Source organism: Drosophila navojoa, chromosome 5 (genome assembly GCF_054131105.1).
Source record: "Drosophila navojoa isolate 15081-1374.11 chromosome 5, UAZ_NAV_1.0, whole genome shotgun sequence".
NCBI classification, from domain to species: Eukaryota; Metazoa; Arthropoda; class Insecta; order Diptera; family Drosophilidae; genus Drosophila; species Drosophila navojoa.
The window spans coordinates 2,485,127-2,509,968 of record NC_142893.1 but is presented as its reverse complement, the minus strand read 5'-3'; the positions used below and the strand labels follow the sequence as shown (position 1 = coordinate 2,509,968).

General features: G+C 38.3%; 4 protein-coding genes across 8 annotated transcripts in view; 2 read left to right on the top strand and 2 right to left on the bottom strand.

Moving 5' to 3' along the window:
- ap (apterous) overlaps positions 1-6,269 on the top strand; it is a 28,400-nt gene extending 22,131 nt beyond the window's left edge. For all 3 annotated transcript variants that reach the window (XM_089262595.1, XM_018104280.3, XM_018104279.3), the window contains 4 exons: positions 2,950-3,123; positions 3,207-3,466; positions 3,674-3,870; positions 4,621-6,269. In XM_089262595.1, coding sequence (XP_089118721.1) covers positions 3,011-3,123; positions 3,207-3,466; positions 3,674-3,870; positions 4,621-4,794 — 744 coding nt within the window. In that variant the 5' untranslated portion in view covers positions 2,950-3,010 and the 3' untranslated portion in view covers positions 4,795-6,269. The remainder of the gene's footprint in view (positions 1-2,949; positions 3,124-3,206; positions 3,467-3,673; positions 3,871-4,620) is intronic.
- Positions 6,270-6,993: 724 nt separating this feature from the next.
- vlc (disks large-associated protein 2) lies at positions 6,994-12,446 on the bottom strand. Of its 3 annotated transcripts, none has more exons than XM_018104274.3 (6): positions 12,254-12,442; positions 10,280-10,364; positions 8,725-10,049; positions 8,564-8,660; positions 8,256-8,410; positions 6,994-8,187 (listed from the first exon to the last, which is right to left on the bottom strand). In XM_018104274.3, exons 2-6 carry the CDS (start codon positions 10,347-10,349, stop codon positions 7,885-7,887), a joined length of 1,950 nt encoding a protein of 649 aa, XP_017959763.1. In that variant the 5' UTR covers positions 10,350-10,364; positions 12,254-12,442; the 3' UTR covers positions 6,994-7,884. The 3 variants fall into 3 exon arrangements, with proteins under 3 accessions (XP_017959763.1, XP_089118795.1, XP_089118796.1); XM_089262669.1 differs by having other exon boundaries at positions 10,280-10,475; positions 12,254-12,441; XM_089262670.1 differs by lacking the exon at positions 10,280-10,364 and having other exon boundaries at positions 12,254-12,446.
- Positions 12,447-12,714: 268 nt separating this feature from the next.
- Positions 12,715-16,003, top strand: Cndp2 (Cytosolic non-specific dipeptidase 2). Its single transcript, XM_018104276.3, has 6 exons — positions 12,715-12,960; positions 14,146-14,914; positions 14,972-15,039; positions 15,111-15,375; positions 15,501-15,752; positions 15,815-16,003. The coding sequence occupies exons 1-6, from the start codon at positions 12,737-12,739 to the stop codon at positions 15,857-15,859; spliced, it is 1,623 nt and encodes a 540-aa protein (XP_017959765.2). The 5' UTR covers positions 12,715-12,736; the 3' UTR covers positions 15,860-16,003.
- On the bottom strand, positions 15,931-17,312 carry asrij (OCIA domain-containing protein asrij). Its single transcript, XM_018104284.2, has 3 exons — positions 17,132-17,312; positions 16,584-17,073; positions 15,931-16,515 (listed from the first exon to the last, which is right to left on the bottom strand). Exons 1-3 carry the CDS (start codon positions 17,195-17,197, stop codon positions 16,280-16,282), a joined length of 792 nt encoding a protein of 263 aa, XP_017959773.1. The 5' UTR covers positions 17,198-17,312; the 3' UTR covers positions 15,931-16,279.
- Positions 17,313-24,842: the final 7,530 nt, after the last annotated feature.

The window sequence follows — 24,842 nt, the reverse complement described above, 5'->3', positions numbered from 1 at the left end:
TGAGAGTCTGCGTCTGTGACAAAATAAAAATTTAAAAAAAAAAATAACAAAAACCAAAACAGAAAATCTCGGCGTCACATCCCAAATAATTTTCAACGAAATTGCGAATGGGAAATGAAAATGCGAGCTGCGAGTGCGCCGCGCTCTATATAAATAAAAAAAAAAAAAAAAGCCAAATGAAAAAAATATGATAAATTTATATGGAATTGTTGCAGTTGGTTTGTCTTTCATTTTCATTTCATTTTCAGCAAAATGTGAGAATGACTCTGTTGAGCGAAGTTGAAGTGAAATGCGCCAATTATTTTGATTAATGTCAAAGAAATCGCGTGTCTTGTGCATTTGATGTTTCCTACTATCCCATTGCTGTCGCCTCTCTCTGTCTCTCTCTCTCTCTCCATCTCTTTCACACTTCAGTGTTGGGAAGTGTCTGCGTACAGGGTCATCATTATTTGGCACGAAACAGCATGCACTGAGCGAAAAGATGCAATACTAATAATAATAAGTATTATAATATATTCATTTTCGAGCTAATGAACTAGTTTCGTATGAGCGAATCTTTAAAATATTCACATAATCAATTAGCTTTTGTTGTGATTAGCGAATGATATATTTATATATTTCAATCGGTATTTACTCCTGCACAGCTAGATCTCACGTCTGTTTTCTCTCAGTGTATTGCCTCGATCATTATGACTACGGCTGATTATCTTTGATCTGTCATTTTGCGAAAGTGAAAACAGTAGCGAACGCTCCAAAGTGATGCTCCGACTCCGACTCCGACTCCGACTCCAACAACGAGTCAAATCCCCAACTTCGATGCCGCTGCTGACGTTGACGATGAGTGGGCGTTTTGTTAACGGCTTCATTGTTTGGGTCTAGACTCCCAAAGATCTTGCCGCTGGCATTGATTGCGTTGGCAGACACAGTAGCTCAACGGCCATCCAGCCAGCTTCCTGCAGCCGGAAAGCATGTTATTAGTTGAGAGGCCATAATTTTGTCTGGCCAAGCGAAGATTATTGCCCACAAAACCTATACAAATACTGTACATATATATTTGTATATATCAGCATTTTTTTTTTTTTTTTGGCTGCTTTCGATGTTTTATTACTATCATGCCATATAATTGTGAGCGCTGTTTAGAGTTCTGTGGAGGCTGTTTTGCAATTTACATGCGCTATAAAGTGAAGAATGTACCACCTGATCTCTGAACAACTAAGAAAATACCCTATCTAAAATTCATAATAATACATTTCTTATATGAACCTACTCAAAGTTCTACTTGTACCTTAAAAATTTAGTAATTCTAAGTCTAAAATTGTCAAACTTACACACATAAATAAAATTACCTGCTGTTTAATAGGCGTGGTTTGCAATTATCACTCAGTGCTGCTGCAAGCATATAAGAGTTTGCCTTTAATACGAATTCGCCTCAAATGAGCGCAGCGCACGGCGAATATTGCGCATAAGTACTTGAACTTTCATACTGCCCGCCGCACGTCAACGCCAACCATTAATCATTATTTGCTTTTATCTTTTCTTTTCGCTGCCGAAATATTTGTAACTCTCTTTTTTGTTGATCTATTCTCTTTACTCACTACCTACACTACATGTACATATGTGAGAATACGCATGTATAGAGTGTGAGAGTACGCCTGTATGCGTAAGTATGTGTGTGTCAAAGCACTTGCACGCATTCGTATGCACGAGAATGAGTACGCACTAACCTGCGTATGTGCGTATGAGTGTGACAACGCTTTGGCTTGCTGATGCATGTAGGAGTGTGAGTACTTCCATGTGCATGCGTTGGCTTGTTCATTCTTTCCATTGCCTTCCATTGGAATTGATCATTTGCCCTTGTTTTTTCAACTTTGCGCCTATGGCAATTGCTTAATTAACAATTAAACTACGCACTTAACACTTTTCACTGCACTTCATATGCACATTTTTGGCATTTGCTAATTATTTCAAATGCAAACACACACAAAACTTTAAAAAAAAAGAAAGAAAACTCAACTTTAACACTTTTGCGCCATTTTTCGGCCTGTGGCGGCGCCGCTTTAACAAAAGGAAAAAACTTCCATTTATCATTTAAAATGCGCTTTGCCTTGCATTAAATTATATCACATGCATTACTTATCACTCAACATTTAGTTTGCACTCGAAAAAAATAGCACTTAACACATTTTAATAAATTATTTTCACACTTTTCGCGGAGCTCTGCACTTTGCTTGACCTTGCGCGTCCATTTATACAAAGCAGACTGCTTTCCAGTTGCGCTATGCCAATTCGCCGCATTGTCTTATACTCATAAAGAAAACCAATTGGAAGCCATTGTGGAAACCAATTGGAAAGTGCTAGGTATTGCATATTGAATTATTATATATGCAAATATAACTAAATATTTATTTATTAATTGTATAACATATTTTATTGTACTATGAAGCAATTATGCTGCAACTGGCCAGTATTTAATATTATTGTTCTTATTAATTGAATAAATTATGTAATTGGCAACATTCGCATATCAAATGACAGCAAGCACTTTGATCTTATTGGATAATCATGAAACATTGTTTATGTAATAAAAATTGCTTAACCTTTGTTATGGACATGGCTGATAGACCAACAGCTCTTATTGGATAATCGTATTGACATGTAAATTGGCAGTTATTAACTCTAATTGGATAGGCTATGCTAATTTATGTTAATTACGCGGCAAATATACAAAATCTTTATCGTTGAGGGATAAACTGGGCAAAAGTATTGGACTTTCTGTTATCCAATTGGATTAGCAATATATAACTTGCCAACATGTTCTTATTAGACATTGCAGTTTAGTTCCAGCCAACTCCAATTGGATACTCTTATATTCGACTTATTCATATTGGAATGATTGTATTTGATTAAATATTTGTATTTCACTCGCTTTTTTCTCTCTTTTCTTTGCAGTTTTTTTGGCACACGCCGCTGTTCCCGCTGCCTGGCATCGATAAGCGCCAACGAGCTGGTAATGCGCGCTCGCAATTTAGTTTTTCATGTTAACTGTTTCTGCTGCACCGTCTGCCATACGCCCCTAACCAAGGGCGATCAATATGGCATTATCGATGCGCTTATCTACTGCAGGTGAGCTAGAAATTCGATGTGACCAATTGAATAGATAACTAATCAGATTCTCTCTCTCTCTCTCTCTTTCTGTCTCATTGTAGAACCCACTATAGCATAGCGCGCGAGGGGGACGCAGCATCGTCGACCAGCATGAGCGCCACATATCCTTATAGCACACAATTCGGTTCGCCGCACAATGATTCATCGAGTCCGCATTCGGATCCCAGTCGCAGTATTGTTCCTACGGGCATTTTTGTGCCCACTTCGCATGTCATCACGGGCTTGCCGCAGCCGGCACGGCAAAAGGGGAGGCCGCGCAAACGCAAGCCAAAGGATATCGAGGCCTTTACAGCTAATATAGGTACAGTAAAAACATAAAACCAAAGAGCGAACGAACGAACATATATATACATACATATATATAGTGTATATATGTGTCGAAGCACTTTATGGCTGATCCGTAGCTGGCGCCAGTCTCCATAAAAACCCCATCATAAAACTGAGCTGTAAAATCATATCTCTCTCTCTCTCTCTCTCTCTCTTTCCTTTTCTTTTGCCCCGCTGGCAGATCTCAATACGGAATATGTGGACTTTGGTCGTGGCAGCCACATGAGCGCCTCGTCGCGAACCAAACGCATGCGCACCTCGTTCAAGCACCATCAGCTGCGCACCATGAAGTCCTACTTTGCCATCAATCACAATCCCGATGCAAAGGATCTGAAGCAATTGTCACAGAAAACGGGCCTACCAAAGAGAGTGCTGCAGGTGGGTGTGGCAAATGAACGAATCAATATGCCAAGCACTAGAAAAATGATTAAAAATACTAGATTTTTTTGAGACTAAGCCTCTAGATACTTAAATAAATACTTTAATAATATAAATACCAACAAAAATACTATTAAACACTATAAAATACTAAAAATACTAACAAATACTAAAAATACTAAAAATACTAAAAATACTAAAATACTACAAATGCTATGTATAATTCTTACTAAAATACTACAAATGCTATGTATAATTCTTATGATTTCATATCCTTCTCCGCATTTCTGGATACTTAAATAATATAAATACCAACACATATACTATTAAATACTACAAAATATTACAAAATACTGAAAAATACTAAAAAATACTAAAAATACTATTTAGATATATCATTCTTATGATTTCATATCCTTCTTCATATTTCTAGGTTTGGTTTCATATCCTTCTTCGCATTTCTAGATACCTAAACAAATACTTTAATGATATAAATACAACAAAAATACTACTAAATACTATAAAATACTAAAAATACTGAAAAAATACTAAAAATACTAAAAATACTGTTTCGGTATATAATTCTAATGATTTCATATCCCTCTTCGCATTTCTATATACTTAAATAAATACTTTAATAATATCAATACCAACAAAAATATTATTAAATACAAAAATACTAAAAAAATACTAAAAATACTGTTTCGGTATATAATTCTAATGATTTCATATCCTTCTTCACATTTCTAGGTTTGGTTTCAGAATGCTCGAGCCAAATGGCGTCGCATGATGATGAAACAGGACGGCAGTGGGCTGATGGAGAAGGGCGACGGCACCTTGGATCTGGATAGCATTTCGGTGCACAGTCCGACATCGTTTATGCTGGGCGGACCGAACAGCACGCCGCCGCACAATCTCGACTAACAGCTGTTGGAGAGGGAGCAACTGAACGCAACGGCGGCGGCGGCCGCAACGGCTGCTGCTGCGGCGGCGGCGGCAGCTGCGGCTGCCTACTCCATAGAGCTGCAATTGTTGCAGGCGAGCGGCAATGGATCGGCGGCTCTATTAACGTTGGCGGACCTGTTCAATGCCAGCAATGAATAGCTTCAAATTCAAATTAAAAAAAAAAAAAAAAAATACTCAGAAAAAAAAAACAAAAAAATTATGGTAGAGCAAGAGGAGCAGGAGGAGGTGGGGAGTGGAAGATAATGTTGTTAGACGAGATGTGGCAGCAAGTTGGCATTAAGTATTTTTTTAGTGTTGCATCTAGAAACCAAATCAAAATTCCAAATTTCGCTTACCTATTAAATTTTAATTCTTTGAATACCCTGCAGCTGTTGAACCTGGTAGGGTAGATTAGTTAATCCAAGTGTTTGTTACAGGTAGGGGGAAACTTGGCTGAGCCAGAGTATGTCCTTATTTGCCATGTCTATGTGTGCGTTTGTTTTTATACGTCATTTTAGCACTTTCAGCTCGCGTAATATAAGAGGTATACGCCTGAAATTTTGCATGCATATTCCTGTTTACCTCACGCAGCTAAAAGATAATATTTTCATCTAATAACTTTTATCGTTTCTATTATATCGACACATATCGTTATTTTTTACTATATTTTACACGGCTAGCTTGAGTGTTTTTAATGCTAGAGCTACCAAATTTGGTATATAAACTTTTGTTATGAAAACGAAACGTCGAATTATTTTAAATTTTTAAAAGCTAAAACCAAAATCCAACTTTAACTTTTATTGTTTATTAACTTGATGCTCCTAGAATTTCAGTCAGTTCTCCCAATGTCATAGCTCCCCACTCTGGCTGCAGGGTATTCACTAGTCGTGCACTACCGACTAGCGCACTCTTTCTTGTTGGTCTTGCTGGCAGCTCTCAGATCCAAAATGTTGTTTTCTATATATCAAAAAACGATAAAAAAAAAGAAGTAAAGAAAAATTCATTTGTAAATATTGATAACTAGAAACTTAGCAAACATATTGTTAATACTTATTATATATATACATAATATATATAGATACATATATGCACCTGGGCATATATATATAAAACTAGCATACGCATTAAATAAACAAATCTAATATATATATAAATAAATATATATATGAACATAAATTTAATATTTATTGCCCAAAACATTAAATAGTTAGAGATGAATTTAGTTTAACGAAGCGCTCTAAAACACACATATATATATATATCTGATCACACATATATATATATACATATAAATATATATGTGTGTCTGTCGTAGTATTACGGTAATTTAGTTGCTTGATGAAACGCTGATGAGCAATGCAAAATGCAATTGAAGCAAATTTGTACTTACAAATAGTTTAAACAATAAGTCCTACCATAGAAGCCAAATAAAAATGATTTAAAAAATAAAAAAAGACACTTATTTTCTTAAAAAAAAAAGGGAAAACTTTTTGAAAAATTTGGGATATTTGATTTTATAAAAAAATGTTTACAATCGCTTTGAAAAAATAAAAAAAAATAAATAAAAAATATTAAATAAGTTGTGGGATTTTTTTTAACATTTAATTTTTAGTTAAAATATCATTTAGCTTCGATTTTGCGACTGACACATAGCTGGCTTTTGGCAATGCTTAATAAGTGGTTGACTTGACACATAGATGGCGCCACTCACACATCAATGGGTCTGGAGGACTTTAGCGCTGCCTAAGATTTTTTAGTCTGAGCTGATATTATAAGTTTACATATAATAGCAATTTTAGTGTTTTTAATAACACTTTTTCTCAATTTAAAGTTATAGCACTAGGAACTGCATATAATTCAAGGAATTCATTGAAGCAACTCAGCTCTTTAACAAATATCAATTTATCATATCCACTTGAGCGTCACTTGAATTTCAAAGCCTTAAGCATTTGCTTATGTAGCAAATATGTATACGTACATGTGTATATATATTTCATTAACATATATTAATGATCTTGACTGTAGCCCAAATGATCATATATAAGTCTATTTTATTCAGTTTTCCTTCAATTTCTTTTCGTTGCCCTATAGACAGACGTTTAACAAATGACTTTAGACTACAGTAAACTTCATTTTTTACACTAAAAAAAAAGCGAGATGGAATTGAAAAATAATTCATTTAAGTGAAAAATAATTTATTACAAAAACATTATAAATTAATTAAGAGTGAGATTGTTGGTATTTCCGGGTAGGTGTGTTTATGTGTGTGTGTGTGTATGTCCCCTGTTTCTAGGTTTGCTAGCAATACAGCATTTACAACAAAGTGAAATTAATCTCAAAAATACATGCAGCTAAATCGGCCGAGAAATAATATAATAATTGTTTATCAAATTTAGATTCATTTTATAAAATTTTCACTTTTGTGATTTGCTTTCATTTGCTTACTTAGTTCGCTAAATACAATTACACAAAAATAAATGTCTTTTATGTTTATATATATATATATGCATGTGTGTGTATGTGAGTGTGTTGCACGAGTAAAAATTTACACTCTTTTTATTTTTTCTTTCGGTGCACAGCAAAAATGATTTAACACGAGCAAAAAACACGTAGATAAGGCAAACTTTATAAACAACGCACGACGAGCCGTTAACGATCGTTGATAACTTTCTATATATATAAATACATATACAAAGTTTTATATATATATATATATATATATGTGTAGAGTGTTTTCTGTAGATTTGTTTGTTAGATTTGTTAGGTTTGTATATTTATGGGTACCGATAATGTTGTTGTCGTTGCTTGTGACACAATCCAAATCAATTGTATTATTTATGTATTTCTATATATATGTGTGTACATATATATAAATATAGTTAGTTGGGACTAGTCAAGGATTCATTCAACTAGGAATTTCTAAGTATGTTGTGTGTGTGTGCTTGTATGCGTAAGTGAGTGAGTATGTGAGTTAATTTTATGTATTATGATGTAACTAGAGAGCATGTTGTTGTTGCTATTGTTGTAGTAGTAGTTGTTGTTGTTGTTGTTGTATTGGTTCAGCACGATTCAGCTACTGTGGTCGCTGCTGTTCTTCACGGTATTATTCACAGTATCACCAATGTTTGCCCCATCATCACAGGCCGCTTGACTTTTGGCTGCTGCAGCTAATTGCTCGCGTCGCAAACGCTTCATTTCCAGCAACTGTTTACGTTGCGCCTCCCGCTTCATGGCCGCAACAGCACTCGATGGTCCCAGAGCGGCTGCAGTTCCCGTGCCCGCTCCTTTCGCCTTCGAATTGCCAGTCTTTGTGTTCAATTTTGTTATCTTAACAGGCGCCGTCGATACCTCCACAACGGGCTCAGCCGTGTGCTACAAGCAATATTTAGATGGATTTATTAACTCGATTCGCAATTAGTTATCCTACGGCATTCACTCACCTGCCAGTCATTGCTCTTCAGTTTCTCAATGTCGGCAAATATGCTATCCACGTGCGTCACCTGCAGATAGACCATGTCCCAGAAGCCCTGTAAATCATCGACAGTTGTGGGAAATGCATCCTCCGGCGAGCGATTCAAATTGTTGTGACACAGACCTAAAAAGAGTTTAACAAAAGCTTAAGACTTATTCTTTATTACAATTGAGATATAGGGAATGGTATATATAAGGACATCTGCATGTAGTATATAGCCTTGAGTTGAGCCTAGCTTGATTTATAGTCCTTGTCATACTCCGGCCCTGGGCTTACCCTCAAACTGTTTCATTTTCTGTGAGGCCAGCAGTCGGGCCTTGCCCGCAGCTGAGCGCAGCAGGCCAAACGTGTCCTCCGTTATATCAGGATTGTTCTGCAAGAGTTGTTATACATTATCTAACTATATATAGATCCTCAATTCAATTCATTCAACTTACAGTCAAGGCATCTATATACTTCTCGGCAACGGCGGCCAGCGCTATCAGACGTATCTGTTCATCCTTGAGTATCTTCAGGAAGTAATTGCCATCCTTGACCACAGTTTTGCTCTCCTCGCTCACAGCAGGACTCGGCTGAGCCTCAGCGCCGTTATCCTTGCCAGCGCCAACGGTTCGTATCTTGGTGGTGCTCATGTACTCCTCGGTGCTCGCCGGCTTCAAGTAATCCACCTGATCATCATCAGTGCCGTTCGAGACACGTGGCACCGTCCGCTTGGGCGACACCGTCGGCAGCTGGGCACGAAACTCGTGGCTCAGATGACGAAACACTGGCAAATCCGTGTCGCCATTCTGCATTGGAGCCTGGCTGCTGTTTGTCTTGCTGACCGGCTGCTCGGATTGGGAGCGTGTGCAATTGCTTTGCAGCTTCTTGCGGAATTCGCCGTAATCCTTGCTGGGCGACAATTGCTTGAATTTGCGTGACAGCTCCGTCGAGCTGGGCGAATCCAGCTGGTGTTTATGCAACTGCTGTTGCTTCGCACTCGATGAGCTCTGCTTTTTGGGACTGTAGAAACCCTGAGCCAACGCGCCCGGCCCGTACAGCCGCTCCACGCGCTGCTGTATAAAGCTGCTGGTGGCTGTCGCCGATTTGCTCGGCTCGCCGCCATTGCAATAGGCCAAATCTCCGTTTTCCAAATGGCCATTTTTACTGCTGCTGTTGCCGTTATTGTTTGTTTCGTTGTATTTGCTGGCCATCGCCGTTGTGGCCGGCTGCTTGGTCAGCGGCATTGTGTGCAGGACCGGCGCTGCCAGCTGATTGTTGCGCTTGCAATACTGCAGACTGCTCGTTGAGGGACGAATGGGCGACACTTCACGCGATTTGTTGATGTCCTGGCGTATTTTCGAGTCGTAGGTGGTTAGATTTGAGTAGCCATTGACGCAACAGGCCAGATTCAAATAGCTCGGCTTCTTCTCCGCAGCATCCGCAATGAGGTTGTTGCTGTGCTGTTGTTGTTGTTGCTGTTGCTGCAGCTGTTGATCCTGCGAATCGACATCGACCAAGTCGCTGGTGGCAGGCGGTGACAGCACCATGCGAACACCGCCCGTTCGCTGATCCAGATTGACGTAGGCGGTTGTGGTGAATGTCCGCTGCAGCTGCAAGGGCAGTGGCAGCTGTTGTTGTTGGTGGAGTTGCTGCAGCTGCTGTTGTTGTTGCTGTTGTTGCGGCGAGCGCAGAGTGCAACGCTCTTTAATATTCGCCGTAAATTCGCGTGTTATGTCCTTAACTGAAAGCGGTGTGGGAAAGTTGAGACTGCCGCTGGTATCTGCAAATGGTTTGAAAGTTTAATAAATGCAAATTAAGAGAAGCGAACAAGAAAACGATAAACGAAAAAAAAACAATGCAGAAATCAACAACAAAAAATACTACAAAAAAACAGCAATGATAAAAAGAAATCCAATAACAAAAAACAAAATCAAAATCAAATAAGAAAAACAACATACACAACATTGAGGTTAGGTAAGCGTGCGTGTGCGTGTGCGTGTATTGGTATACCTGATATATCGGATGAATCCGCATCAACATCTAACGAACAGCTGCCAATGGAATCCAAGCTTCGATCCATGGGAAGTGCTTTCGGCTGCCAAATACGAAGTATTTTCGTTTTTCTTTTCTTCTATATTTATATGTCTATATTTTTGTTGTTGCTAATTTCTATGGTGCACTTTTCTATTAATTTATACGGTTCACTCTATTTATAATCGAAAGTCGAGAGCAAATATAAGAAATAAATTACAAATTAAAAAAATAAAGACAAATCGAGACAAGTAAATCAAACTAGTAAGTATCTGAAAATCATTTAACTGTGAAAATAAAATCTTGCTGTACAAATGAACGCCCACTGCGCTTGACTTGTTGTTGTGTTCATTTGGAATGGCGTGCAAAAGAGAAATGCAGTCATTTGTAATCGTGGAAAAGAGAGGCAAACAAAATAATAATAATAAAAAAAAAAAAAACAGCATACATAAGCCTAATGGGCGATGGCTCTTATATTATTTTCGCCATATATGCAAAGCGGAAATTCTGCGCGGCGAAAACGGGGCGAATATCAGGCTGCAGATCGTTTGCCTGTTTTGGGCAGCGTCAAGGCGACAAATCATGTATAACCGACCAAAGCATGAGGGTGGGAGGCAAGGCAAAAATGTCTGCCATAGCAGACGGCAAATAAATAATAACAACAACAAACAGTACAAGCACCAGCACCAGCAGCAGCAGCAGTCGCAGTGGCTGCCGTTGCCGTTGCCTTTGCTGAGCTTTAGAGCTGCTGAGCGCTATTTGGAGTTTGCTTTTGTGATACCCTACCGCGGTGGGTATATGATCATTGTTATTGTTTAGTCAAGAATTCGATCAGAGCTTGTTATAGATATGTTTGTTTGTTATTACTACAAGCCCGTACATGTGTATGTCTCAAATATCATATAAAGCGCTCTGCAACAATAAACATTTTGTTTTCATTGGAATTATATCACTTTAGCTTAAACAATAAACCTGTTGGAAATAGGGTGTTGAAACTTCGTCATAACTGTTATTCTTGCTCTTTCATTTCTTTGGTCTTTGGTGTGCGCCATATTTGCCGCTGCCGCAGTCACTGCTGCTGCTGCTGGTGCTGGTGCTTAGTCGCGGCAGCTTAAAAGCTGGGAGCCGCTCTAACGGCACCGACTGACGTCTACGTTTCCAGTTCCGCTTTGCTAACTTTTCGCCGTTGTTTAACGTGTAGTAGTTGTTGTTCATTTTGATGAACGCAGTTTGTTCTTTTTCTTCCACGTCTAATTCCCATAACATGACACAGCTTGGAACTAATTACACAAACAAATAATTGGCAGCAACAGCAGCGCCCCAGGCAGCCGACTCCGGCAGAGCAACAGCAGTAACAACAACACCAACAACAACAACCAAAACGCCAACTATTTATAATCCCGTCGCAGAGAGACACCAAAAAGGGGAGCAAAGTGAGAAACCGAGCGACACGTTAAACGGCAAGAAGTCGCAGTCACAGAAAAAAACATGACTATGCCGCTCGCTCTGCAGCAGCAGCAGCAGCAGCGACAGCGGCAGCGGTCGCTGGTATTTGGAGTCAACAGCCACACAACCACAGCGGCACGCAATATGTTCTATTTTAGTCGCTGAAATTTATTATAATGAGTTTACAAAACGAATACAACGAGACCGTCCAAATGGCTGACACGAAAAAAGGATAAGTCCTTTGAGTGAAAGTCACAAATATGTAAATTTTAGCACAAATAATTTAACACAAAAACACACACAGATACAATTATACAATATATATACATAAAGGCAGAGACCCACACACACACACACACCGAGAGCTTGACAAATGCAAACGCCACACATATGCATAAATACATATACACAAAGATGACAGCACTGCAGCTACAGAAAACGGTACACGCATACATGTACACAGTAATTAATAAACAAGCTACACCCACACACTGCTGAAACACACACCTCTGACGCTCCGTTTCGTCTTGCACTTGCTGTTGTTTTTCGTTTGATGAAGTGTTTATCAGCTTTGTGACATAATTATAAATGCAATTAACTCGCGAATGTGGCGACTACTGCAGCGTTTGCGTTTGCGTTTTTATCTTAACTGCGGCAAATGATGGCCGATAGAATGTGGCGGTCGGTCAATATGTGATCGGTTAGGTATGACACGATTTCAAGTATCGATAACAAGCGATTCATCGCTATGATTTATAAATTAAATAATACATTTTTTGTTGTCTTTTCAATAGAAATAACAATAAATAAATTTGTTTAATACTAATTTGTTGTAATATCGATGGCATATTAATATTTGCTATGTACATCATGTGGTATGAAAAGCCGGCAAGTTGTGCACTTGTTTACTCGTACACGTCTAACTTGTTGACTCTCAGCAGGCTATTCACACACATACACGCACGCTCATATTCTCTCTCTCACTCTCGGATGTACTTATACATACGTACAATGTATGTACGAACGTTTTCTTTCTTTCGTATTGCACGTTCACTATTCATTCCCACTTTAGAAGCCGAAACGGGAAGACGTTTAAAATTCCGGTGCAAGTCAATCAAGTCTGCAGGAGGAATCGTTTCTAATTTACATCGTTTCAATCAAACCAAAGTTGAAGCAATGGCGTCGCTACCCAATGAATTGAAACAGTTATTTGAGTGAGTAATAAGAAAAGATCCGCAAATATCTTTCTATGCGTGTGTGTTTGTGTGTGTGTGTGAGTGTGCGTGCTTTTGTTGGATGCGGGATGGCGATGACACGGTTGCATACATATTTATTGTATGAATGTGTGTACGTATGTATATCCTGCTTATCTGCTTGTTTGCGGAACATTCATACTTTATACTTGATAATAAGGGCGGCAACAGCAATCGCCGATAAGACTTGTTTTTATTTATTTTTTTTTTAGCAGAAGCGTAGAAAATAAAAAATGGAAAGTGCACGTCCATCAAAGTTGTGATTTGTGATTGAAAAATTGCACTAAGCCAAGCACCAAGCCCTAAATATAAAGCTTCACGAATTTCACGTATTCGTATTTTGCAACCATTTTCTTTTTTGCATTCAGCTGGCGACGTTAGAAAATGCACACAAAAGACAACAACAACAACAATAGCAATAACAATGCCTGTTTTGTGTTGTCTGCCAATCAGACAGCAGTGCTCCAATAAGATAAAATAAGATAACAATGCTTAGACAAGAAGTGAGTTTTGAATGCGCTTTGATTTGGCATATTAAAAAGAGGAATTTTGCGGTATATAAAATGTTGAGATCCTGTGCAAAAATATTTACATATGTATAAAATAATTTTAAAGATATATTTGAGAAGATCTTATAAATAATATAGACTTAAATAAAATCAGAAGAAAATAAATAAAATAACTAAAATATTTTTATAAATCAAATTTAAATTGTAGAATAGAAATATTCAGCACTAAAAAAAGAAAACGAACTAGTTATGTATTAAGACAAGTAAAAACTTTAATTAATACTGTAACAAATAATATTAACAAATTCACAACAGTCTGCGTTCAGCTTGTTAGGGACCCCAAGAATTACGAATTTTGAAAGAAAGTCTCTATAATAGTTCTCAGAGTTAAGATAATAGAGCACATAAAACACATTATGATTAGATTGCAATGTGTGAGCCTTATATTGCAGTCTAATCAGAAACTGAGCTGGTATAGTAACCGCGTTGATTAGCAGGGGTTAAACCGCAGACATTTTTGTTGCATTATCAGCGCTTGTAACACGACTTTTATATCTTTCTATATTACACATATACAGTTACATTTTGTTATCAGAGAAATTCACACGATTTATATATAATATTTATCACCCTGCAGCTTTGTCAATGGCAAGAAGTCCGATTACATTGAGACCCTGAGAACCGCAGTGGCCATTCAATCCGTCTCGGCCTGGCCGGAGAAGCGGGGCGAGATCGATCACATGGTCAACTGGACGGCGGAAAAGCTAAAGGCATTGGGCACACAGATCGAGCTGGTTGATCTGGGCAAACAGAAGCTGCCCACGGGAGAGGAGATTCCACTGCCAAAGGCTTTGCTGGGCACCTTGGGGCAGGATAAAAGCAAGAAAACGGTGCTGGTCTATGGACATTTGGACGTTCAGCCCGCCCTAAAGGAGGATGGCTGGAATACGAATCCCTTTGAGCTGACTGAAATCGATGGCAAGCTGTACGGACGTGGCGCCACGGATGATAAGGGTCCAGTGCTCTGTTGGATTCATGCCATCGAAGCATTCCAGAAGCTGAATATACCGCTCCCATTGAACCTGAAGTTCGTCTTCGAGGGCATGGAGGAGAGCGGCAGCGAGGGACTCGATGAGCTGCTGATGGCACGCAAAGATGATTTTCTGGCGGATGTGGACTTTGTTTGCATTTCGGACAACTATTGGCTAGGCAAGAAGCGTCCCTGCCTTACCTATGGACTGCGCGGCCTGGCCTACTTCCAGGTGGAGGTCGAGTGCGCCACCAAGGATCTGCATAGCGGCGTCTTTGGCGGCACGGTGCACGAGGCCATGCCCGATCTGTGCTACCTGCTGAGCACCCTGGTAGACAAGGACACAAAGATCCTGATACCCGGTGTGGATCGTGATGTGAGTGAGGCTTCTGTACTCCAATCTGCATCTAATCTATGTTTAATCTGTTTCTAGGTGGCTGCCAAATTGCCCAATGAGGAGGAAATCTACAAGAACATCGACTTTGAAGTCAACGAATACAAGTTAGCTAATCTAATCTTATCTCATCTAATGACATAAATCACTGAACCTAAAACTTAATCGCTGCTTCTAGGAAAGACGTTGGCGTCGACCACCTGCCCCATAATGGAGATAAGACGCGCCTGCTGCAGGCCAGATGGCGTTATCCCAGTCTGTCCATCCATGGCATCGAGGGCGCCTTCTATGAGCCTGGCGCCAAGACTGTCATACCCAAGAAGGTCATTGGCAAGTTTTCCATTCGCCTGGTGCCCGATCAGGATCCCAAGCATATTGAGGAATGCGTGACCAAGTACATCAACGACAAGTGGGCAGAGCGTGGATCGCCCAACAAAATGAAGGTACTTAGGAAGGAAGGGGGGGAACGATGTATAAGAGAGGGACAGTTGTATAGATTTGAAGATGTTTGGATGTAACGAAGTTTTCTCTGTGCCCGAGCTCATCTATTGTTCAATCTCCTCAATAGGTTGTCATGTTGTCCGCCGGCAAACCCTGGACCGAGGATCCCAATCATCCGCATTACGAGGCCGCCAAGCGTGCCATCAAACATGTCTTCAACGTGGATCCCGATATGACGCGTGAAGGTGGCTCCATTCCCGTTACCTTAACCCTGCAGGAGGCCACTGGCAAGAATGTGATTCTGGTGCCAGTCGGCGCTTGCGACGATGGTGCTCACTCACAAAACGAGAAGATCGACATCTACAACTACATAGAAGGCGTTAGTATATGCTGAACCACTCTCATACACTGCCTCTATCATACAACTAATTTATATTTTAGACGAAGCTACTGGGCGCCTATTTGCATGAGGTGGGTAAATTGTAAATGACGAAACCGGATTCTTAACCAAACAACATGATGCAACATCACAAACGAATATTAACAAATTCTATATATTATTGATATTTAAAAAATATTTTGTTTATGCGCTTTATATTGATAATAAAATAAACAATTACATTTAGAGAAGAGTTTGTTAAACTGATACAGAAATCGTGGCTACATATTCGTTGCTTAGTCTAGCCTTATACTCTTACTCTTATACAGGCTGTCTTATACAACTTTGCACATAAAGCTTAATATTTTAAACGATTATTGACAAATTTCAGATCTTTTCGCTTATAAAATTATTAACAAACATATTTGTAAAGTTTTTTATGTATTACGCTTTGCAATCAGCGTTTAAATTAACAATTGCATTTAATTTAAGAGACTTGACGCTGCATTTAGAAGATCGAATGCTGGTTAATCTGTCCAGGAATCGCCGTATTTGTTCTTTCTGCCTTGAATGGGCTCTTGAGCCAGGGGTCTTTGGGGCGGCTGTAGCTGCTGCTGTTGGGGTATGGGCACTTCGTAGGGCCTGGAGTAGGCGCTCTGTTGATGCTTTGCGTACTCCTCGCGATTCTTGCGACGCAAATCCTCGTAGCTCTCGCCGGGCTTGGCCGGCTCTAGAGGCAGCTCAGTGTCCACCATAGTATTAGCTATTGATAAAAAGAGAGTGTGAAATCAGATGATTTAAGCATTTACACAAATATTTCTCAATGCTCACAGTCCAGTGTCGGCCTATAAATATCATCTAATCCAGCAAGCGTGGGTCGTGACTCAGTATCCAGATTGAGAGCGGTGCTTCTCTTTGGCTGGTAGGCCTCGTCGGTGTAGACATCCGCGGAGCTGGGCGAGAAGGGCGCCAAGGTGAAGGCGCGTCCCAGATTCTCATCCGGTGTTATGGTGCTAATGACGCCGCCGCCTTGCCGCCGCTGTCGCAACAGTTCACCCAACCGCGAGTTGGGTAGGCGCATGATTTTCTCTGCACACTTCTGCTGATAACTGAATTTGCCAACAAAATATCCGAGGATAACGCCCAGCACAACTTTGGGCACTGCCCCATATTTGCCGTTACCCTGAATGTAGCCATTTTTGACGCCAAAGTAGGCCAACAGACCCAGACCGGTGCCAAAGGGGAGCGAGCGTTGCACAAACGATTCCTGATTGCATTCACGTAACGCCTTCAGCTCCTCTTGGCTGAAATGATAATCCGCCTACAACAAGGTGTTTGCACGGTCAGAAGTTGACTGGAATTATGTTTAATTTGTTTACCAATGGATGTTGATTGGGCGGCGGTGGCTGTTGCGGCTGGCTGCCATCATTTAGCTTCAGATCCATAACAATTATTGAAATTTTAGACTAAATTCACGAAATTCACGCAACTGCACCAGGCGGTTATCGCCGGCCTCTAGTGTACTATTATTTAGCTATCGATACATCGATAGGTGTGTGTTTGCCATCAACGACAATTTAAGCAATGAGGCTATGATTACTTCTTGGCAGACTCATTTTATTTTTGATATTATTGATAATAAAACCTTATATTTTGTTCATTGTTATTGCCACTTAATTTATCGATACGCGAACTGTGTGATATGAGCGCAATTTTGAGCAGTAATGCTGTTGACTATCGGCAGACCATTTTACGATATTCATTTGAAATTTACAAATAATGAAAATTATATGAAGTCTATTTTTAGGCTCATATTTTTAAAGCCTATTTAAAATTTGGCTTATGAATGGATTGTAATAAACAACACTTTATATAAATACTGAATACTAGTTTATTTCTCAATTTATTATTATTAAACGGTAGACACGTAAATTTTTTATTGCTGGCTTCTTTCAGTCATGCTAGATTTTTCTCGTTATTAATTGGATAACATGTTCGAGAGTAGAGCAATATATTGTGGGGGAGAGAGGCAGCGCACGATTGGGGATAGCTTTGGGATACCCTTTGTTATAAACAGTCTGCGCAAAAAAACACAAAACAATAAAATGAAAGTCAGATTGCCAAAATTGGCAACTGGTCAAAGTCAATGCAATTGTCCAGATGTTGCCGCCGCCGTCGCTGTCACGCAAACGTCACTCGCAGCAACAACGGCTGCAGCAACAACAGCAACAATTGACAAAACATGAGCCGAGCGAGCCGGTGACGTCGACTGCGGCGACGACGACCAGTGAGCCTGCGCCTGTTTTCGCCTTATTCGCCTGCGCATCGATAATTTCTTGTGAAAAATCTCAGCTTCATGTTGACGTCTGTTTTGCTTGAATAATATTAAAGCAAAAAGGAACGTGGTTTGCCGAATGCCAGCGCCAAATGCAGCAGCAAAGGCACCTTTGTATATATGTTGTTGCTTTTTAATACTCTTTTTATACTCTGCTTACAAATGTAAGAGAGGAGTATATTCAATAAGGCGCTCATCGCAAGTGACTAATTTCATAATTATCGATACTTGATTTTACAGCTTAACAGCAGAAGTAATTAGCATACGAACACATATTAAGTTACAAGCAATCGATAAGATTTGCTATTGGTATGTATGTCTCCTGATTCGTTGGTTCATCTTTAGTGATTTCGATTGCTTTAGCAGTTTATCTTTAGCAAATCACGCGGTATAAAATGTTGTGTGTAAATTATGAAAATTCGTGTAAAATGTGCTTATGAAATAAAATATGCCAAGTTCTCTTAAGTAACGAAATTGTTGGGCATCTGATATTCTTTTTATTTTTTTTGTGAAATTATAAAGTGCTAAATTAAATGAGTTAAGTGAAAAAGAATTGAGCAATGGGTTGTTGGCGAGAAAGAGACAGCACCATTTATAAGTATGCATGTGTTGCAGCATGCAAATGCAAGTATGCACACATGCTTAAATATGGCATCAAACCCACAATCACGCACACACACGGTCAAAGCGCTGCTTGCGAATGAGCTGATCAAAGCAGGTAAGTGAGAATTGACAATTGGAAATCCATATTCGAAGCTGCCCAAAAGGGAGAAGTAATAAAGAAGCAACAGTTAATTGCTTTTGCTTGACTGCGTGTGATTATGTCACGACAAATTTGAATACTTATGCTGCCAAAGGACTATAGCGAATTTGGATATGCTGTTATTGGTTTTGTTCAATTTCTATACTAATTACAAGTTGAAGTAGAAGCTAAAGCTGAAATAAAGCAACAATAATTAATGTGCATACATACATACATACATACATACATCAAATAGCGTATGGATCGCTGCCGACTGGACTAATCGTATTGTTATTGCGGGAACTACATATATGTATGTGTGTATGTAAGTGCATGTGCTCTTACGGCGAATTCGTTTCGCATAAGAATTCTGTAAAGAGAGTATGCCGCAGTTGGCTTCAGCGAACTGCTGTTGTTTCGCTCAGCCATAAAACACCTGGGCTTTGCCCTCATAGACACACCTGAAGGAAAGCGAGATGCAGCACTCGATCATCTGGCTAAATAAACTGTCTGACCTTGACCCAGCTAAACGTCAGCACTGACTAACTGTAAAGTCAGGTTCATTACGCGTTGCCTAGTCGACAAAACCGGCCAGGTGAGGCATTGCCAACCAGTGGACACACACAGTGGTCGCTCCTCTTGATTGCCTTTAGAACTTGCCTCTTGCCTGCTGCTGTCTGTTGGCATCTCTTGCATCTTGGCTGGGTGGCAGTTGCTGCGTTTATTTACTCTTGGCCCGGTTAGCATGTGCAGTGCTTTGCGTTTGGCTAACGATGTTTCGCTCAAAGCTCGTTGATTAGCGACCACCTGCAAATCACATTTACATTCAACGATGGCTTATTGCAGATGATGGCCGCACTCTTCGCTAACCATCCAGTCGTACATATATGTAAATCAAATTGGTGATTACTTAAATATACTTGTTTAATCTGTTGAAGGATTTGATTAATTCACCAGCTGGAAGAGGGAGAAAATGTAGATAAGGAGATGGAGTTACTGAAAGAAATGGTATTACTCTTCAATCATAGGTTTACTTAAATTTCGAATAGATCATTTTATTTGCATTATGATGTTTATAATAAGCTTCATTTTCGTATTTATCTTACTATTAGATACTCAGAAACAGTGTTTACTTTTTATACATTCTTATCCCTTGAGTTTCAGGAGAGAATCATAAATTATTAGGGCTACTGCTAGTCGGGCATTCGCAGTCAATGGATCAAATGACAAAGCTGTGGCTCATCAGTCACGTTCTGATTTCACATAAATATGATGCATAGATAATATTTATGTATTTAAGCGAACCCGATCCATTCCAGGAATTGGGCACACCAAAATAAAACACAACAAAAAAAAATAATGAAAAAAGTGAAACTACAGTTATCTGTTTTACTTACTAAATTTACAAGCTATCCACATGTCATTTTGGTAAGACGAACCGTCAGACAGCGTCGTCGTCGACGACGACAAATGGTAACTGTAATCGCCCCAAAAATGGTTACCAAGCCCTTAAAACCCTAAATGGATATCACGTAGCCGGGTAGATCATAATTTCATAGCCTGAGGGTTAGAGATATGAACAAGCGTTTATAGAACAACACGTATTAACAATTACATTAAATTTTGTTTATATGTCTGATGCTTCAAGAAGCTATAGGCGAAGTCTTGCGCCCAAGCTCTGTCCAGTCTTCAATCAGGTGGAACGTTGCACGTCGCACGTCGACTTTGTCTCCGATTTGGCGCTAACCAAAAACGTTTTCATTTTGGGGCTGGGTCTTTGCATAGTTAAGGTTCGGAGCGGGGCGGGTTGGTTAGAGCTTCAATGTTTAATTGTAAATTTCCGGTTCACTGCAACTCATTTGCCTAACTGCAGCTACTTCAACATACATAGCTCAGTCAATCAATCAGGCAGTCAGGCAGTCAGTCAGTGAGTCAATGAAATGCAGATGAAAACGAAAACCGGGCGAGTCAATGAAAAATTTTCTGTGTTTTTATTAAGTAGGTTAAATGCCCCATGCGGAAATCAAAAGCGCAAAAAATTTAGAATTGGAAAAATAGAAAAAACAAAAAAATGCAAGCTAGAAAGAAAACAAAACTTAACTTGAGCTAAATGTATGGAGGTCTTAATGAGTTCTAATTAGAAAGCTAATTGAGATCTCAGTTTAAAATGGCAAAAATTACAAAAAAAAAAGTGAAATGTTTGCTTTATGCTTATTGGTTGAGTGTGAATGAGCATATTAGTTTAGTATTACTTTCATTTTGCTAAAAAACTTAAGTTTTGTACAAATAATAAAAGAAAATATTTTCTTTTTAAATATATAATATATAAATTTTAAATATATAATATTTTCGGATTTTTTAAATTTCATTTCATACTGACTTTTTCTTTTTACAGCTCTGTGTGTTTTTATAATTTTTAGTCAAATATTTTTGTTGATGCATCGAAAGTTTTTGCTAGCTTGTTATCATATCTGAAAATATATAAATTATATCAATATTGATGGAAATTAAATTTAATCGCTTTGTCAGCAGAGTGTCACAAAAAAAAGAAAGAAGAAGAATGCAAGTTATTGTAGAATTTTGGTCATGTGATTAGATATATATTGTGCAAGCAATGGGTTTCCTAGACTTGAAATACCTTGCACTTATCAGATATTATATGATATATTCGAGAAATTTTGATATATTAAAGGAAAGCTGTTGAAAAACTGAATAAATATTGGAGTCTATTGTCAACACTTCAGTTTAAGTTTATGTGCAATTGAGCTGGCTTATGAAAATACTAAGAAACTAGAAAATTGATATACGTAAGGAGTGCTACGCAGCTGGCAGCCGGTACTTGGAGACCTGGAAGAGATGTGCCTGGAAAAACACATAAAAAGTTGAAGAAGAAAGAAGAAGTTTTAGATCTTAGCAATTCACTTAGCGATTATGTTTCAAAAGTGTATGTCTGAAACCAATATACTCTATTAACTTGTTGAACGAGTAAAAAAAGCTTTGCGCAAATGCAAATTGCATAACATAATATTCTATATAGGTTTGTTTATACATATATATGCGATTACCTGATAATTGAAAGAAAAAGTTTTGAAGTGTGAGCAAAATTTATTTGTACGTTAACATAAGCTAATGGCATTAATAAATATCATGACTATCTAATCGAGGAATATTCCCAAATCAGCTGAACTGCAAAAGAAATATAAGTAAATCAAGTCAAATCAATGTTAAGAACTTTTCCGACCTTGATAGGGTATATTAATAAAAATTATTCGATATTTTTAAACCATCCATTCCATTTTGAGCTATCAACTATGTATATCTTATCGCTAAGTATTCTCCCTTTCTCCAAGTCAATTCGATACGTTAAAATAATACGTTATTTACTTAATTAGATGCGAATAGCGCACAGAATAAATAATTTATTTTTCCTCAGTTTCTGTTTGTGTTTATTAATTGTATCCCGTTTCTTAGTTGTATATATAGATATAGAGCTCTACGTATTTATTGACTGAGTACAAACAAAAGTTTTGCCACTGACTGTTACGCAAGTATCGGTGCTGATATCGCTCGACAATAGACGACTGCAAAGCACATCGATCTGGAGACAAACAATCATATAATACAATAAACAACTGCAAATAACTGTGTACTTCACCTTAATATGTAGCTCTTATATATATTTAGACGTATCGAGTGTGCCAGCTAATAATAAATTTCCTTCTCAATAAAATTTGATGAATCGGGCAGTTGTTTGTAGCAAAATATCTCCAGAATATCTGGAGATTAAGATAAATGTTCAACAGAAGGGAGGAACAATACCTTTAGCTTAGCATTTCTAGAATGAAATTGAAAGTGGAATATAATAATTGCACTTCCCTGAATCTGTAACTTGAATACTATAATAGCTAATGGCTTGGGTATTTCTTAGTCGAGCACTCCCGACAAGGTTTGCTTTTCCCAATGTTTTGGAGAAATGTCTAAATATGCCAGCTACTGTTTATTTGCGGAATATAGTATGCGCATACTTGATACAGATAAATAAGAATGCGAATATTAACGAATAATTTGCATTCGTATTCTCATTCACATATTAATCTCGGCTTCTTATTGTTTCTCTACTACTTCTTTTGCGCTTTGAATCCGTTTTGGTATTCCTAATAACTCACTTAGCTCACCTTTCAAACAAAAATTTGTTCAGCTTTATAAATGCTGGCATACATCATCATTTTTATGACGACAACGCCCATCTATATATATACACCTATATGGATATAAGTATATATATATATATACATATATATATATAGTTACTTTCTGCTGTGATCATTTCACGGCTCTGACGTCACGTTTTATTCAAGGCTAGTCGCATTTGCAATTAAAATATTTCTGATTTGAATTTGAATTTTCTCAACTAAATTTCATTCAGTTTTGCTTCTTTGCCTCTTTGCTTTTATCAGACCTGTTTTTGTTGGACACTTCCGATACAATTGACGTATACCCGAAAAATAGCTATCCAAACGATCTGGGCAGGTGAGGTGTCTTCTGGCTGGCTGTGCCTGTTCGTAAATATCAACAATGAGATAAACAATAGCACATAGATATAAATACATATATAAATTTAAACCTTTATGCGAAATACTAACAAATACTAACAATGTGAGGTCGGTTGGTTTGCGGTGTGGCAAGCAAATTTGTATGAGCGAAAAAAAGGGTATACGATAATAAAATTATATATAAAATAAATATATTTTGATATTTTTATTAAAAGAAATTTTAATAAAATGAATTAATTTATTAAAATATAATATTGCTATAGGTTTACCTACAACCCTCTAAATCTTTAGCTGTAGAATTTCAAGTAAAAATTAAAACTACAGGGTATTCGTATGTCGACTGCAGTCTCAACTAGCTTCGTCTACATCTTATTTTCATTGACTGTGTGGCGTTTAGTTCTAATCATGCAAGGTTAAAGGCAAATAAACGCACTGCCTTCTGCTTTCTCACTCAATAAGCATGATTAAAATAATAAAAAGACGATGAGAATATTTGGTGGATGAGATAAGCTCCGAAGCCCCAACGAAAATGATGCGAATATTGAAATTTAAATAAATTAAAACCCATTTAATTAACAGTCAGACCATCAGAATCTAAGAGAAGTACTAAGAAAATTGGTATTTTTCGTCGCTAAGGCTTCTGCTTGTGGGTGATATCATCGAGTGTGCGCTTGTAAGATATGGCGATAAGATAAATTCAAAATTAAATATTTAACATTGATATTAACACAAGTTTTGCCACTCAGCTCGAGCCGTATGACGGTGCATATACCAAAAAAAAAAAAAAATGTGAATTTGCCCCTTCTATATGAGAAAGTTCCTATGAACAATATGCTTTGCCGCAATAAACCCTAAACTTTGACCCAGAAACCTAGTAATACGTAAACAACAAAAATACGCTGCGATCTATTGTTTCGGTACTTCGCATAATTACCCAGACATAACGGTTAAACACGCGAACTAACACACAAAAAAAAAGAGAAGTTTTTATATGATTACCTAAAAGCTGACTCAAAAAGTGCAACAGAAATATTTGGTGTGCGTGTTATCAGTGCAAGATATGGCATTGATAAGATAGCACATACATAGGTGTGTAACAGCCCAAAGTTGATATGCCCAAATAGACGCGTTTATTTATTAAGGTGCGAGCTGAATTTTGCGAGCCGAACAAACTAAATCAACAATGAATTGATAACAAATATTGCCAAAGCTCTCTCTCTCTCTCTCCCTCTCTCTCTCTCACACGCTCTTTGATTGATAAGAGTGCATAAGCTTTTTAAATTTTTGGAACATTTCTCATGCTCAGACTTTTGCAAATTCATAAATCTCTATTGTGAATGAGTAACTATTAAAGTTTCATAATTCATTATGCCTCTAGTGTGTTTGTGTGTGTGTGTCTGTGCTTTCCACGTGCTTCACTGCGGCAAAGAGCGCACCGGTAAACACGATGGCAAACTTTT